An 18206-nucleotide genomic window follows, 5' to 3' on the forward strand; every position below is an offset into this window, starting at 1 on the left:
CCTTCTTTTAGCTTCCACTCCTCAGTGCTGATGAGAGCTATGTGGTGCTGTTCTGTTCTGGACCTGGAAAGATCTCTGACCTCTCCCGGCCAATCCTCCTAAGCACGGCAGTCATAATGAGCCCAGAGCTGCAGGTAGTCCTGCCTGGACGTTAGCACCATGTTTGGAAGCAGGCTTCTGGGATCTGGTCTGGACCATTTCCAGGTCCAGTCCACAAGATTCCACATCAGGTTTCAGGACCCAGGACCCACAGTCTCAGCACCCCCACGAAAGTGGGTATGTAACCCACCCACACCCAAACTGCTGAGCGGGCCTTACCTGTTGTAGGCAGAGAGCTCCTGTGAGGGCCAGGGCTGGCTGAAATCCCAGGAGAACTGCTGGGCCGTTCCCAGGTGGTCTCTAGACAAAGGAAAAAATGAGATCACTTTAAGAACCCCATAGTGGTACCCAAGTGACACAGAGCAGAGAGTGCCAGAGGCAGCAGGTCACCTTCCTTTCTTACCTCAGCCCCATGGGAGCCTGTTTCCTGCCATGACCCCTACTCTCCACCCTCTTGGCAGAGCATCTTAGCCAAGGCCTTCTCTACCTGGTGGACCTTCTCTACCTGAGAAGGTGGCTTCCAGCTAGAATCTTCTTCCCTACCCCCTGAGGTACGTTTGAAATTAACATGGTTTCATAGGCTCATAGGAACTGGCACTATTAGGAGGTGTGGCCTTGTTGCAGTAGGTGTGGCCTTGTAGGAGTGGGTGTGGCTTTGTTGGAGGAAGTGCCTTACTAAAAGATAGGATTTGAGGTCTCAAATGCTCCAGCCAGGTCTAGTGTGACATTCACTTCCTGCTGCCTGTCAATCAAAACGCAGAACTCTCAGCTCCTTCACCAGCACTAGACTATAATGGACTAAACCTCAGAAACTGTGAGCCAGCCCCAGTTAAATGCTTTCCTTTATAGAGTCGCTGTGCTCACGGTGTCTCTTCACAGCAGTAAAAACCCTAACAGGACAGTGCCCCACTCCCCAAGTCACTCCTCTCTGCTTCTGTCCCAGAATCCCCAGCTGCAAACAGGGCGTTTCTTCTCAAAGCCCATGGTGACCTCAAACCCCAAAGCACAGAGCAAAGAGCCTTGGTCTGCAGAAGGATGGTCTTTGGCCAACGGATGAGCCCCAGGTACCTTCAGACTCAACTGTTCTGTCCTGCTAGGTGGTTTTGTTTTGTATTTAGTTCCATGGTGACATCATGTAGGCAGGGTGACTTGTGATCCTTCTACCTTGGTCTCCAGAGTGTAGAGACAGTCACGTGCTCCCAAGCCCAGCCCCGTTCTACGTCTTGGTTGAAGCACAGTTTTGTGTGGTCTTCCTGGCCACATGTCCTGAGACTCAGCTATACCAGCTGATCAGAAATTAACCAAGTCTGTAGCTCTATCACTGTCCCCCAGAACTTAGGGCTGTGAACAGACCTCCTATGTTACTACCTGGTGCAAACTGACTTCCTTTAGCCAGGTGTGGTGGCTCACAGTCTGCCATCCCAGCACTGGGGAAGCTGAGGCAAGAGAATCAAAAGTTTAAAGCAAGGGCTTGGCAAGATGGTTTAGCAGGTAAGGCACTTGCTGCCAAGCCTGGTGACCTGAATTTGATCCCTGGAACCTGAGCGATAGATGGAAACAACACACACACACACACACACACACACACACACTAAATAATTGTAATAAAGTGTATTTTAAAACTTGGGCCATAGTGTGAGCTCAAGGCAATCCTGGACAATTTAGTGAGGCTCTATCTGGACACAAACAAATAAAACCCTTTCTCACTTACATATTTTGAGAATGCAGGAGAATGTTTGGAAGAAACAAGCATTACCCATAATCCCACTCCCAGAGGATGGCATTCCCTACAGTTTGGTACACATGTGTCCACTTGTTTACTGTGCATAGGGTTTTTTTTTGTCGTTTGGGGGATCTTTTGGTAGTTTTTTTGAGGGCCTTGTCTAGTCTAGCCTCAGACTTGCAGTGATCCTCCTGTCTCAGTCTTCAGAGTGACAGATTATAGATGTATGCCACCACCAGCAGCTGCCAGCTGCATGTCCCTCTTTGAAAGAGAACATAAGCTCCCTGCACTCTCTAAGCTCCCTGAGCTCTCTTCGTGAGATTCCCTTTTCAGATCACTCTAGGGGCTGGGCATCCCTGGGGTCATGACAGTAGCAAGTGACGGGGTCTGCACGCCTGCTCTGCCACTGGTGACCAGTACAATCTGAGCGGATTCCTCAGCACTCAGGGCTTCGGTTTCCCCTTCTGTATCCTTGTGCAAAGTGAATTTCACAACAGCATCAGCACTCAAGGGAGGCACTGTTACACTGCCACGCTTCGGTCACAAGTTCATTGCTAAAATTAAACCAAATACGGACAGATATAACATAATCCAATAATAACTTCTATCGCTGAAAAGTTCATTGTTTCAGACGATGAAAACAAAAGCAACTCCCCTTTTCTGGCTATCCCTGACTGCGAATCCAACTTGGGTTCTCCCTCGGTTTCCACCTCAACTTCTGTGGAACCCCAGGTTAGCCACACCAGCGACAAGTACTCTTGCCTCCAGTCTTGATGGGCAGTCTTAAAACTGTGTCTGTGTTTTAGGGAGCATGAATTAAGGGCTTTGGAGAGTTGACTTAGCATGGTTACGTGGTCCTTCCTTCTTCAACAGAGAGAAGCACACCAGTGGAGAAGACCAGCTAAAGAGGGAGGAGGGGCATCCTTGAACAAGGAGAGGCTAGGTAGTGGTAGGACTCAGGCTTAGCATATGAGGTTCTGGGTTCCACAAAAAAAAGGTGCTGCAGGAGCTTCCTTAGGAAGCAGACATGCCTCTAACCTAGCTCCTCTAAAAGGAGGGCTCTCCTTCCATCTGCCTGTGGTCAGCCTGCTTGGAAGCAAACTGCTACCGGAGTCTACAGCAACAGCTGGGGTCAGCCCTGCAGTCCTGGCCTCCTGGCTTCCCCAACCCAAGATCCACAAACAGAAACCACCTGCCCCACCTGCCCCACCCTACTCCGCTTCCCCTCAACAGCTGCTCTGGGCCTGAAACTCTCCTCCCATCAGTGGGTCACTGTGTCCTTGCCTCTCCCGACAGGATATGACCTCCCTACCTCTTGGCTCTCCCACCTCTGTCCCAGCCCCAGGGCTAGCAGACTGCAGGCCCAGAACCTGGCGCTTGCCTTGAGTTACTCACTTGTGAAAATCCCTTCCCACCCAGGTACAAAGGTGACAGAGGACAATCCAATTCTCCCAGCAAGCTGCACCAGCATTCCATCCCTTGTCTGTCTGTCCAGACCGTCTTCTTAGCAGGCCCTGTTAGCCCACCCTGCTGGCTCCTGAACATGCCTCTACTACTCTCTGTCCTGTCCCTGTGCCTCGAAATCACCACCTTGCTTATATAGGAAGTCTCAAGTGCCTCCTCTGCCATGCAGACTTCCAAGATTGCTTCCATTCTCTAGGCCAGATTTAAAACAAAAACAAACAAACACCACCAGAGTGGGTATGGCAACTTGGCTCCCCATCTCTGCAGCTGCTCACCAGTGAATTCCTCTCGGGATGCTGGCTCACCCAACGTGATGCTGGGGTGAGCGGGAAACAGAGGTGCACATGTAGACATGAGTCAGTGTGGGGGAGTCAAAGGTTCAGCAAACATTCCGAGGTGCCTCCTCCCCCAGGACTGCAGAGGGCTTTCAGCATCACAGTACTGATTGTCTGCCGCCTGCCCCAGGGCGCCTGCCTCCCCAGAACCCTCCCTGCTGTCTCTTCTGCACAAACATCTGCCTCAGATTTGTCCAGGAACTTGAGCCAGGGCAGAACGCGGCACACAAATCCAGCCCTTGGTTGGTCACTCCTCACGCATGGTCCCTCATCAGTCAGCAGGCCTCAACAGAGTGACAGTATGCTAGCAGCCCCCACCTGGTGTGCTCCTCAGCTGTCTAGGGATAAACCCATTCCACCTAAACCCAGGGAAAGTCCCCGGAGAACTGTGTCCCATTTGTTTGTGCTACTGACTCGGTTCCTTTGGTGGCTGAGGCCACTGACCTTATTTTAGAAGGAAGAACACCTTACCCGCTCCTATCTCCAGCTGATGTACAAATTCCGTTATTTCATCTTCTGCCTACCACAGGGTCCTAGCTCTGGCCCTCAAATAACGGTCCTTCTGGTACCGGCGAACACAAGCCACGAACAAGCAGGGGAGACAAAAGCAGAGCCTAAGTAACTGTAGTCACTGCTGGCTCCCTCCAAGGAAGGCTGTGGGGAAAGACTAGAGGGGAGGTTGCAACCTCTTTGCGGGCCTCATATCAGATATCCTGCCTATTAGATATTATATTATAATTCATAGTAGTAGCAAAATTATAGTTATTAAGTAGCAACAAAATAATTTTATGTTTGGGGGCCCCTACAACGTGAGGAACTATATTAAAGTATTGTAGCATTAGGAAGGTTGAGAGCCACTGGGCTAGGGTATCCGGTAGCTCAGGAGGCTGTTGGAAGTGTCTTGAAAGTCACAGAGAGAAGCTGGCATGCAGATAGAAATTTGCTCTCCTAGAGGCTCCCGGTCAAGGTTTCTGTCCCTGCACTCTCTGCTTTGGGTCACTCCCAGTCCCCTGGAAGTGCTATATCCTTCCATTCTAGTCTTTAGCTGGACTTCGGCAAGAGCAGAGCAGGGCCTCTGTCTGAAGCTACAACCCAGTCTGTCTCCTGGGTTTAGCCAGATCTGACCTATGCAAAACCTGATGACAATTTCAAGCCTGGAGCAGTAATGGAATGGAGCCAGATCATCTGGAGAGGCCAGGGCATCTGGGCAGCACACCAAGGCTCTGGCAGCATGATCACACCAACAGCAGGCCCAGTCCTACAGGTGACACCACCCAGAGGTCGTCTGCAATGAAGACACTATTCTACTTGTAGTGACTAGTTTCTCTGGCCTACTCCAAGCAATACAGAAGAGGTGATTGAGAGCCGAAGGAGCCCAGATCAAGGCTTTCCTGCATTCTCCTGGCTTCCATTGCTAGGACACCCTTGTCACTCCAGGTAACTGCCCAGACTGGATCTGAGCTGCTGTTACAAGGGCCCTGGACACTGTGTGTAAGTTGCAGTGAGGTCAGAATGGAAGGAGCGAACCATTCCCCAAGGACACTTTTCCCACCCAACCCAATTCCCACAGAACAAACTCTGCTAATGACAACCACCCCTTTAGACGTCAACCACTGAACCCAGGGAAGTCAGACATACAAAAACAACTGGCCATGGATGAAGCCGGCTCGGGGCGCTTGTTGTTTTCTGGTTATGCCATGAGCCATGAATTGATTCCTCAGTAGCCTACAGGGTCTGGCCTTAGGAGAACAAAACTTAGAAGAGAGCACAGTAGAAAAGTTGAAATCCATGTGATTGCAGCTCTCCAAGCACAAGTGTGCCTGTTCTTTAATACAATAATGATGATTAAAAGGGTAAGACAGGGAGTGAGGCAGGAGCTACTACTTTGAAATTGTCACCTCTAGGCTTTTGCTCCCCTTGCTAAGACTAAGACTGCCTGCATTGGGGCACACACCTCCACCAGGGAAACAACAGGTACCCCTGGACCTCCCAACTGGTCCTGAGTGTTAGCCATGGGTCCATCTACAAGCCCTTGCATCAAGTGGTTCTCATCGCACTCCCCTGCCCTGCCCAGTGGCTTAGCTCATTTTCAGGCCCCTGTGGTGGCTTTCTTCTGCCCTCAGAGACCTTAGGTGAAATAACAGATGCCAGCCAGCAGGAGCAAGCTCTGAAGCTCTGACATCCTCCCCTGTCTGCCTCTTTATTCCTTTCTCTTTCTTTAGGATTTTTCCGCCTTGAAACAAGGTCCCACGTAGCCCAGGTTGACCTCATACTCACTATGTAGTCTCAAATGACCTTGAATTTCTGATCGTTCTGCCTCTTCCTCCTGAATGCTGGGATTATTTGTACATGCCACCATGATCAATCTATGTAGTGCTGGGAACCCGTCCCAGGACTGGGTGCACGCTGGCTGGGCAAGCACTGTACCAAATGAGCCACATCCCCAGCCCCTGCTTGGTGCTTCTCGCATTCTCTTTGCCCTTTGTTCAGTGGTCAACAGTGGCTTTTCCCTTCAAAGAGGGTCTGCCTGGTACGTGACCAGGCTTAGGCAGATGGGAGCACCAAGATCTCCCTTTCTAGCCCTGGTCCCTCCTTAGGCAGGAGCAGCAACACTCAAGTCGCCCAGCTCCTTGGTTGTCCCTGGCACTAACCAGGAATGTAAGAGCCCCGGGAGTTGCAAGAGCCCTGATGCCCTGCCCCAGGACATCTTCTGTCCACTGAGTGTCAGATGTTGGATCTGCAACCACCACTTCCCCCAGGATGTGGGTTTGCAGCCCCAGAATGCAGAAACCAGCAGCCATTCCGGGTCTCCTCCCCTGCACCTGTGTGCACTACAACCCTGGCCATTCATAATCTTCTCGTTAGGAGTCTCTGGTTTCCTAACACCTAATGGCCTCTTAAATGAAGTGAGCCTTAAGTGCCAATCCCAGCCTCTGAACAAGAGAGATCTTCTCTCCGAACAGCTGTGCCTGGTGACATCTGGGGTCTCCCCCAATGGTCATACAACACCTGAGACAAATGCTCTCGTTTCATTTGGAATGAAGGAGACCGAGGCCACCATAAGACAAGGCCTCTCTGAGACTGTGGCACCCAGGGCCATCATCTCCCAGCTGTGCTTGTCAAGTCTGAGCTCTGTGCTTGGGACCTCAAGCTGCAGCAAAGTGTTGCTATTTAACTGCTTAACCACTCCGGTGGAGAACCATCCCCCAAATTAATATAATAATTGGTATCACTCACAAAACATAGAGGTGAGGGCTCATTGTGTCTGAGATTGCTCTGTCACTGCAGAGAAAACAACAGAATAACCTTCCCCCCCCCACCTTTGGCCTAAATTCTACTGATCATGATGTCTCTTTCTACTTTTAGGATTGTTAAAATCTTCTATTTTGCCAGGTATGGTGATGCAGGCCTTTAATCCCAGCACTTGGCAGAGGCAGACAGGTGGATCTCCATGAGTTCAAGGCCAGCCTGGACTACATAGCAAGTTCTGGGCTAGCTAAGGCTACAAAATGAAATCCTGCCTCAAAAGAAACCAAAAATAAATAAATACCCTATTTTGCAACTTTAAATAAGTATGTCTAAATGTGCACCTCAACCTTATGATGGGGTTATGTCCTACTAAATGCACTGTCATCACCAATGGATTTAATACCCTCATAAACCTGCTGTGAAGTTGGAAAATCTCTCTCTCTTCTCTTCATCTCTCACAGTGTGTGTGTGTGTGTGTGTGTGTGTGTGTGTATTGTGTGTGGAAATTTGCACTAATGAAAACTCTTTTTTTGTAGGGTTGGGGGAGGAAGTTGTGCCAGGAGACACATTGTATTAGGCTTCGGTTGGTTCATCATAAAGACAGTAAAACAAGGGGATTAGGGAAATGGCCCAGTGGTTAAGCACTTGCCTGCAAGCAAGAGAATGGAGTTCAGATCTAGGAGGGACATGCAATCCTGTCTGTCTATTCAGCCTCAGCAGGTGGAGACAGGATCCACACTGCAAGCTGGCTGGCTAAACTAGTCCCATCAGCCAGCTCTGGGTTTGATTGAAGGACCCAGTCTCAATGAATAAGGGAGAAGAAAAATGATTCCCAACTTCAACCTTGGCCTCTGCAGGCATGCATATATGTGTACATGTACCCTTCCACATGCATGTGCCCATATGTATGCAAACACACATATGCACACCACACCTTCCCTGTCTTTACTTTCTCTGCTTCCTGTTGGCCATGCTATAGGCTGCCCTGCCATGAGGGACGGACGGATGCATACCTCAGAGGTCAAGAACTAAACCAGGCCTTCCCTCCCTTTATGTTAATACAGTGATCAAGGAAAGCCTTGTAAGAAAGGGATGTTTAAGGAAAGACATGAAAGATGTGTATTAGGGGGCTTACAGATCGTTCCTGAACTATCTAATGGCAACGCAATAGAGAGATCTCTACTTGGGAAGCTTCACTCTGGTTGTTCACGTGCCAGATCACAGTAATCCCGTCCTGTTCCCATGCAGGTGTCGGGTCCTGCTTGCAGGAACAGACCTTTAGCAAATAGAAAAACACAAACAGTTCTCTCTAGTATCATCCCGCTGGCCTCTGCACAGCAAGAACTGCAGGACCAGTCCTTCCAGATCCTGAGCTTTGTCCCAGGCAGATGTTGAGAGAAGCACATGTGCTTCCATCTGGCAGGGTCCTGGCATCTCCAAATGGATCCAGGAGGGTGCACAGAATTCTGCTGCTCCTGACCAACTGTGAGCTTCAGGGGACAAGAACCATGTCTAGAACTGTGGTCCCTCTTCTGCCCCCCATCCCTTCCAGATGCCGAGCCTCTGCCTCACTGCCCCCATCTTTGTTTTCATCTCGTCATGGAAAGCATCTCCCAGAGGAAGAGGTGAGGAAGGGTCCCTCTTACCACACCAGGAATGAAGATGAGTTAGGACACTTCCTTTAGCATGGCTGAGCTGTTGCGGTATCTCTTAGTGAGCTAGAAATGTCTTTAGCGTCTTTTCCACCACCCTGCAGCTCACAAGATCTTTGTAACAACTCTGGGGTTCACAGGGATGGAGATTTGTGTTCATTTTGCTGAAGAAAGAGGTTAAGGACAACAGCTGGGCAACTCAGCGGCTCCTCTACCACTTTGACACATCCAGCTTTGAACTGCCACAGGCAGCATGGCGGTTTGGAGATGTGCAGGATGTGCAGACCTACATAAACCCTGAGGGATCCCGAGAGCATTTAACAGGGGCTTGCCTGCCCTTCTTTAAGGAAGGGTCGTGAGGGCTGAGTGCAGTGTGGGAAAAGCATGCCTTGCCATTGAGCCAAGAGGTGCATTCAGCCAACTGGCAGCTCATGGCTATTAGGCCCCATACTACGGCTGAGAAAATTGGAGGCAGATGCCAAGGAGAAAACCTTATCTAATCCCAAGCCTGATTATCCCAATTCAGAGCCTAAGTGTGGTACCCAGCACTCCAGGCTCATTTCCTGGAGCCAGTTCTACATTAGAAATCACTCTTAGTGTGAAGTTCTGACTCTTAGGCTCCGAGGCTGGATATTGGGTTTAGTCAGTGGAACTGGACCCCAGGCAATCTCAGTGATGAGTCAGCCGTGGGGAAAACCCAGGGAGGACATGGTAAACATCATGGAATCCCATCACTGGCAGGACCAGACAAGCCCTACGGGGTGGGTAAGACAAGATCAGGTGAGATACATGGTAGAAGTATAGGGAAATTTAGGGAACCCCCAAATACTCACTGTATGTAAAATGAATACATGAATGAAAGAGCAAAAGACATATATGGGTAGTTACAGAAAAGTATAAGGTATAAAGACCAGTAAATACGAAAACTTATTAATCTCCCTCAGAATTGGAGAGACATAAACTAGACTAACAAACATCACAGTTCCATTCACGGGATAAGTGAGATCATTCTAGAGTGAGCACTCTTAATGCAGATCTGAAGAAGAGGTGCTGGGGAGAGGGCTGACTCTTCTGGAAAGATGGTTTGGAGGTGCCCGTCAGAATTCCTTTTGACCAAACAACAGTTCTAGGTTCTAGATGTTCTTCCCCTAGAGCAGAACAGCTCTGCAATGCACCCCCAGTGTCCACCGACAAGGAATAATTAGGTACTGATAGAATGGCATTCCATGTTGTGAGTGAGGTCAGTCCGCTGCACTGATATGGAAAGTGCATGGCTGTGAATACAAAAGGCGCCACCATCACGAGAAGGCATGAGCAAAGGTGTGTGCTTCTTTATGTACAGGAATTGTTGACAGAACACCCCAAGAACTCATCCTGAAACTGGAATCCAGATGAAAAGATTATTTTCTCAGTACACCCCTCCTCCTTTTGTGTATGGTTTTACTCACGATGACTTCATATACCTCAGGCCAACCATGCCTAAAAATGCTAAATAGAAAACTCCAAAAATTAACAAACCATAGGTTTAAAACTGCGAGCTGTGTTAAGTAGCATGATGCAATCACATACTAAACCTTCTGTCTCATCCAGGGCCAAATCAGTCCTATGCCCAGTGGATTCACACTGTATATACAACCCATACATTAGCAATCCCAGAAAGGGTCATAATATCATGGCGTTTCTGCCAAGTAACCCTCATTTTGTTTGACAACTTCCCCGGTGTTCATGGGTAGTGACTCTAGAATTTCCAGTGTGCTACTCCTGAGCACTTTCTTAAAGTGAAGAAGTGAAATACTTAAGGGCGGTGGAAAATCTGCATTGTGCCAGCCTAGGAATAAAGAAGACAGGCAACGGAAAGGACACCAGAGTCGTGCAGACAGAACCGATCCATCACAGAGTCAACAGATGCTTCCCAGGGTTGTGGCAAGAGCTAATTGGCCAATGTTGTTTGATCAATAGGAAATAGAAAGCTATTTCTCATACATCTTTTGAAATTAATTTCCATAATTTCCTTAAAACTTTTAAGGGTGGAGGGAACAATCCAGAAGTGATGGAAAGACCTAGAAGAAATATCACTGCATTGTGTGTGTGTCTTTTAGACTACAGCATCAAAGAGAAGAAATCATAAAAAGTCAACTAATCTACATATACAAATTAAGTTAAAATATCTCAGTCAGGGCAGTGGAGAGGGCTCAGTGATTGAGGTGCTTACCACACAAGCAAGAAGAGTCTGGGTCCCCAGAACTCACGGAAATTCCAGGTGGGCATAGCAGCTTGGCTGTAGTCCCAGTTCAGAAGGTGGAACCAGGGGACCCCTGGCACTAGCACTGGGTTTAACTGGAAGACCCTGCCTCAAAGAACGAGGTGAAAGAACAATCAAGAAATACCCCTGATGACAGCCTCGGGCCTCCATACGCACTCATATTCATGCTCACCTTTACAAACATGTGTTCAAACACGTGCCAACAGGCATGCACACATACCCACTGTACAACATACATATGAAATAAAAGAAGAAAAATCCTCACCAGAATTATGGAATGTCATAAATATTAAAACCACTTGCTATATATAATGGAGATCTTTCTCTAAGAACTCCCATGCTGCCTCATTCCTGAAGTATCAGAATTCAGAGGCTGTTACAAGCGGCTCTTGAGTATAAACCCAGAGTGCACTACACAGCCAGACCCTGTCTCAAAGATAGATAGATAGATAGATAGATAGATAGATAGATAGATAGATAGGTAGTAAGGTGGGAAGGTAGGTAGGTAGGTAGGTAGGTAGGTAGGTAGGTAGGTAGGTAGGTAGAATCTGAGCAAATTCTCATAGATCTTGGGGTGTGGCTTCTGGGATCAGCCAAGAGTCCTACAGAGTGGAAGCTGAAACGACGCCCTTCTACTGTTGGTCCTTTCTAAATGGTTCTTGAAGAATGAAAGGCAAGTTCAGAGAGAAATGGAGGGTATGCAGCCCCCGAGGTCCTAGGCACGGGGCTGATTCTCCAGTCCTTCCTTCAGAGATGCTCAAAGCTTCTGTGATTACGGGCCCCAAAAATCGCCATAAGTAGCCTTTTAGTTTTCTAACAAGACCAAACCAGTCCCCATAACCGGATCAAACCCAAGCTGCACTACCCTCTGAACAACCCACTCGGGGGCATCAGACTGGTTCTGGAATACTCTTCCATGACTCTGTCTCAGGGAGGATGTCTATGACTTCTCCATTGAAAATCACACGGCTCAGCTGCTCTGAAACCCCCCATCTCATAAAGCAGTATCGCAGAATCCTCTACTTACACAGCACCTTATCGAGCTGCTTGTTTTCTGAGAAACACGGCACTTATTAACTTCAGCCACTCTGACTTGCTAATCCTTGTGCAGAGGACTTCCAGTAAAAGGTGTGACGCGATGTTTATAAATAACGCTCAAAAGTGTTGAGCGGGTTTCTCTTCACCGGAAAGAGGAGATTGTTGGCGAGAACTAAAATTAGTTTAGAAAACAGAAATAACCAGCAGCTATCCTAGGCGCCGCTGAACAGGTACTTGCAAGCACACTGGTTCCAAGAATGGCTGTTCCAACCGAGACACAGAGGTCCCCATGCTCCCTTGAGGGCAGAGGACCCTTCCTAATCCTAACCACTCCTTCAAAAGGTACAGACATTCCCAGCTAAAAACCTCTTCTTACACTGTTTACTAATATCAATAAAAGGCACTGGGGACAGAAGAGACACAGCATGATGACGGGATGGGAGACTTTAGGGCTGAATGATGGAAGAGCACTCAGATTCCAAACCTTCCTTGCAAAGAGACCAGAGAAGCCTGTCCACCGGTCCCCATGCTGTACCCGGTGAGCCTGGAACAGGACTCCAAGCAGAGTTTCTCAAAAACCAGAGCATCCCAGGATCACCTGGAACTCCAGTCATGAGACCGAGCATCAGGTCTTCCCTCCTTCCTTGGCTCATGAGTCTCAGGCGTGTCCTGCGGGGCCTGAGAATCTGCATTCTGAGAACTTAAGCAATTTCCAGGCAGTTCTGTGCCACTGGTAGGGAAGAGCTCTGTCCTGCCAAGCTCCAGCTGCAGCGGGCTCTGTCTTCATCCAGGAGTTGCCCACGCGCCACTCAAAAGTAGCAAGGCACAGAATCGTAACACTCCAGCAAGTCCTCCTAACCTGACGGACCCACTGCTTATTCCACATCCACCTCTTCTCACAGGTGACGCTGGTGATAAACACACAAACTCCCTTTCCCTTTCGGGCTCTTGTCTAGAGCCACTGCAGACCCTTGCCACACTGCCATAGGCTTTCCTATTGCATGACCGCAACCAAAACCAGGCTGTCCTGAAGCATTGTCTTAGCCTTAGTTGGTCGCCACGTTGATCTGAGTTTGATCCCTAGGACCCACAGGATGGAAGGAGAGAACTGACTACTGCAAGTGGTCCTCTGACCTCCAGATGTGCACGGTGCCGCATGCTTATGCACACACAGAGAGAGAAAGAGAGAGAGAGAGAGAGAGAGAGAGAGAGAGAGAGAGAGAGTAAACATGTTTTAAAACATTGAGAGGGTCGGCAAAGTCCTATAACATGCATATGGCATGTGCCCAGCTGACTTCCAGGGCTCCTGTTGTGAGAGGTACAGGTCTCATGGAGCTGTCTAACACACACACACACACACACACACACACACACACACACACACACACCAGAGTGGTCCTGGGCTGTTCCATGGAAGCTGTGTGTGTGTGTGTGTGTTAGCACACACATGTTTTCCCTATCGAGGAGCAGACACCGGTGTGAAAGTGTCAGAGTCACAGGGCTAAATAAGAAAATGAAACTTTTTGTAATAGAAACTGAAAGGCTGAAAAGATACAGCCAATCAACCCACCAACCAATCCACAGCAAACAAAGGACTGCAGAAACTGTCAAGTTGGCCTGAGAGACCCAGAGAAAGAACAATGAACCCAGCAGGGCAGATCATCCATGTGTGAAAGAGAAACTAGCCAGGTCTACAAACACACAGGTCAAAGCTGCCTGAGGCTTGCATGGCTATCACCAGGACCTCCCCAAGTTCCCCCAGCCCAGTTACGAAATAGCTAAAGTTGAGCCGGTTTCAGAAGGGGCAAGATCAACTCCCAACACATTTAGCTTACGGTCCATCCAGCTCTCATCGTTACAGGAGCTCTTTCTTCGGAGGTCAGTTAGCTCTGAGCAGGCAGATAGGCAGATGGCCAAAGGGCAGGAGGTTCAGGCAACAGCCACTGTTCAAGACGTAGGTTGTTATCTAGCCAAGGATGATGAGACCCCGGAGGGTCTCCGTGGCCCACTGCATGGCTCAGCCCACTGCTCACGGGGAGTGGGCACACAACAAACATGAGCTCCTTGCATGACTAACTTCTCACCCGGTTTTCTTCCTCCCACACCTCTTGGAAGAGCATTCTACTTTGGAATCCAACTCAGATTGAAAGAACAAAAAAGCTGTTACCCGACTCCAAGATCGGCCTCCAACAATAAGGATCCCGTGGAGGGGAAATCGTGCCAGCTTTACATACAGAGACATACTCAGCAGCAGTTGTGGGTGCTAAACACTTTAAGATTGACATTCCCTGGTTTCACTGGATTGTTTTTTTAAGCTTGAAGGGACCTTCAGAAGAATACTCAGACAGGAAGGAAAATCACAGCCAAGCCACCAGGAAAATTCCCACGAACAGCTAACATGGACTTCAGGAAGCCTTCCGCATAGCCATTTGCATGGCATTCGCCCACTCCACCCCGGCAAGAAGCCATCAAGTGGCTAATTAGAGCTGGCCACAGAGAAGGCATTGAGCAAACACTTGTTGCTTGATAACCAAGTCATGTGGTCCTTGCCCACTCCCACATCAGCACAGAACCTACAGATAATGCTGGAGTGCGCTGGTCCTTCACTGATCCCATGACACCTCACCTTCAAAACATCTGCCTTGCTTCGAACCACCTCTCTCTGCTGTCCTTGGCGTCTGTCTTCTTAGGGACACAAGCTTCCACTAGCCCTTCGGTCCCACAAGTCCCAGAGCAGCAATGCCCTCTCCACACTAACTAGCCAATGTCTGAGAGAGCAGTGGGCAAAAGGCAGAGTATGGATGAACTGGAAAGTCCCTTTGCAACTAAGGTTCCGTTTCTATCACACCTTTTTCTTCTTCTCTTTCTTGGTTCTCCTTCATTGCCTCCTATTTTCAAGTGCATGGTAAAACATTGTCCTGACTTTATGTAAGTTGCTCCTTCTGACTCTGTTTTATACTTTTTAAATCTATATGTATGTGTGTCCGTGTGTGTGTGTCCCCATGCGTGTGTATTAATGTTTGCACATGTACACACATGGAGGTCAGAGGGAAGTTTATGGGAGCTGAATCTCTCCTTCCACCATGTAGGTCCTAAGAATTAAACCAGGGTCACCAGGTTTGGCAGCAAGCCCTTCTCCTGCTAAGTCATCTTGCTGGCCTGTGATCTTTAAAACTTGATACAAAACCATGAGGCTCTGTCTGAAAACCTGGCCCAAACGTGAGCAGTCACAGAACTGGACCTAGGAAACACACACGGAGACCAGCTGGGCAGAGAAATGCCCTAGGGAACATGCTGAGCCCCATCCATCTCCGCTATGGAATTTTGAGAGAGAAAGGGGTCCACGTGTTTATGAAAGCTCTTGAGTTGCCAGAACTGGACATCCTTGCACACTGTATACAAGATGCTTCTTCAGACAGCACCTGGTCTAAAGATCATCCAGGATGGATATCGACTGACTGTCTTGTCTTGGGGAAACAACATGTGGATTTCAGAAGTCTTGACCCTGCCTGCCTGTCACCTACTCTGTCCCTTACACCCTTGTGACAGGGCAATGCCATTTCCTTAGGAACTTAATCACAGACCACCACTTTCTCAAATTCTGACCCAGAAACATGGTGCACATTTTCCAGGAACAATCTGATGACTGGAATCAGGCATATGGTGCAGGATGACCGAGTGGGAGTACTGAGTGTCTCCTTTCTTTCTCATTGGTGTTGATCATGTCTCGGTTTAGCAATGCTCTAACTTCTTCTGGTTTGTTGCAAAATGTACAATATGGGCATTACAAACCATTTTCACTCTAGAACTTATTTCTCCTATGTACCTGTGTCTTGGCACACCTTGCTCCTTCTGTCCCATCTCCCTCTATCTTTCTAGACTTGGAGACTACTATTATAGTCTCTACATCTATGAAACCAAATCTGCCAGTCCCACATGCATGTGAGAACGTGTATATCCATTGTTTGTGACTGGCTTATTCCTGCATAACACGGGGTGCTGTGGTTTCATCCAGGTTGCTATGGTAGCAGATCTCCATCTTCTTTAAGGCCAAATAGTGTTCTGCTGTAGCTATGCACCATATTATCTTTATCCATCCATTTACCCATGGGCAGTGTGGTGGATTCCATGCCATGGCTGTTGTGAACAATGTCTCAGTAAGTACAGTGTCTCTGATATACCAACTCCATTCTCCTTGGCTGTATACCCTGTATCGGGAATGCTAGACTAACACTTTGAAAGATGTTTAACCCAAGCAAACATCATTTGTTATGGGCACACCCTCATCCCAAACATTCTTTGCCTTTAATGACAGCATGCTGGCCATAGTAATGGTTAGAAAGGATGCTGTCACATCATAGTGAGGAGCTCTGCTAGGCTCTCCGACTGCTCACTTCAGACCTTGACAGAGCACTGGGCTCCACAATATGATCGATGGGAGGAACAGTAGAGTGACCATTCAATGGCACATACTTTCTAGGCAAAGTAGAGGTCCTGCTAAAAAACAAAACAAGACAAAAACAAAATAAAAAAAAACTCCCCAAAAGAGAAAAATGCAAAAAGAGCCTTGTCAGACTCTAAGTACCTTGAAATTCACCTTGTCCACGCACGCGTCTGTCTTGTCTCATGAGTACACATGAGAACAGTGCAAGCCCCATGCTCCTCCCCAGAAATGCTGAGCTCCAAATGATTTTTGAGCTATGGACTCAAGGGCTTTGAGATGATAGAAGCTATTACTATTTCTCCTACACAGACAATTATTTATTAAGGCTAGAAACACACAATAGTCAGCTACCCCAGTGACCTCATGACCATAAGCAGCAGGCAGGTGAAGGGCCTTTCCTGGCAGTTCCTACTCACTCTAAATCTTGTCACCATGAAACTGAGTTATTTGTCTTCAAGCAGCTCTTTGGCAGTTTCTGATTTAACTTCAGTGGTTTATGGATATCTGACCTTTAGTCTCGGAATGAGCACAAACACTGCTTTTTTTTCCCTACTGTGTTTCTGAAAATGAAAGTCAGATTTAAGTTTACTCCTCAACTTTATATTCTATTCCTCGCTACTGCTCTAGTTTGAATCTGACATACCCCTGTTCTACACTGCCCCCCACGCACTACCGAGATTCATGTGAGAAGGCCTGGGCCACACTTTGAGGTGCTGGGGGTCGGTGGTGGAGTCTCCAGCAGGTGGGGCCTAACCTGGATGGGCAGAGGCAAGCAAGCAGACAGGAGTTCTAGGCCAGCCACAGCTATATGGTGGAACCCGTCTTAAACAAATGTCTAGTAGAAGAATATTAGACTGCTAAGTCACTTAGCCCTTTTCTGTCTCTTTTTGTTCCCTGGCCACCATGAGGTGAAGGTATCTCCTATACCACCACATGTCTCCACCACAACTGTGCTCTGAAACCCTGAGTCTAAATAAACCATTCTTTTTTTAATCAGTTATTTATCTCAGGTACCTCATCCGAGTGACAGGAAGCTAACACAACGTCCTTATCAATTTTGTTGTTACTAAGTCTCCTTGCAGTTAAAAAAAAACAAAAAAGCAAAAAAACAACTAGGTTGTGACTATTAGAAAACTCTTAAGAATATGAAGTAAAATATTTTTTATTTTAAAGTAAAATATTAAGAAAAAACTTTTTTTCTTAATAGCAGATTATGATTTCTTTTTGAGCAACAGCCCGTCGTGACGCTCTTGACATGCATCAGAATTTGGAAGCTGCGCACTCAGAATCCCCAAAGAGAGCCTTTAAGGAACTACTTCTAAAGGCAACCAAGAAAGCCACAGAGCATCCAGCATCATCGCACATGCCTGCGTTTAAACAACACTTCTTCATTGTAATGCAATTCCCTATATTACAGAACTTACCCTGAAAGAGCATATACCTCGGTGACTTCGGTCTGCTCACGGAGTATGCAGCCCTCACCGTTATAGTGCATACCATCACCTTAACCCCCTGCTCATTAGCATCCGTTAGCCAGCCATCACGCAGCCCCTGGCAACCACTCATCTACTTTTGGTTTCTATGGATTTGCCTATTTAGGGCATTTCATACAAATTGAATCCCACAGCATGTAGCTCTCTGTGTCGGTGGCGTGATGTTTTCGGGATCGTCCTTGTTGAAGTGGGTATCAACCCTGCTTCTTTCTTTTCTGCATTTTGTGCACACGCCTTACTTTGTTTGCCCATCCACTGGTTGATGAGCATTGGGGCTCTGGCCGTGGGTTTGGGGCTGCTGTGTGTGTGAACACCCAGGTTTCATGTGGACATGGCTTTCTGTTTTCTTGGGCACAAAACAAGAAGGGGAACATGGCATCCCCACATCTCTTTTCGATGCTTGGTATCTGGACCATTTGCTGTTGATTGCTAGTTCCAGCTAACAA

The 18206-nt window shown here is 48.0% G+C and overlaps 1 protein-coding gene across 11 annotated transcripts in view; it reads right to left on the reverse strand.

Annotated features, from left to right (window-relative positions):
• Gas7 (growth arrest specific 7) overlaps positions 1-18206 on the reverse strand; it is a 225233-nt gene that overhangs the window by 53758 nt on the left and 153269 nt on the right. For 10 of the 11 annotated variants that reach the window (XM_050162660.1, XM_050162667.1, XM_050162670.1 and 7 more), the window contains exon 3: positions 319-399. In XM_050162660.1, coding sequence (XP_050018617.1) covers positions 319-399 — 81 coding nt within the window. Of the gene's footprint in view, positions 1-318; positions 400-13658; positions 13813-18206 lie in introns of those variants that run through there. The other variant, XM_050162671.1, reaches the window with a different exon arrangement.

Source organism: Alexandromys fortis, unplaced genomic scaffold, assembly GCF_014885135.2.
Source record: "Alexandromys fortis isolate MF-2015 unplaced genomic scaffold, M_Fortis_MF-2015_v1.1 scaffold_84, whole genome shotgun sequence".
Lineage (NCBI taxonomy): Eukaryota > Metazoa > Chordata > Mammalia > Rodentia > Cricetidae > Alexandromys > Alexandromys fortis.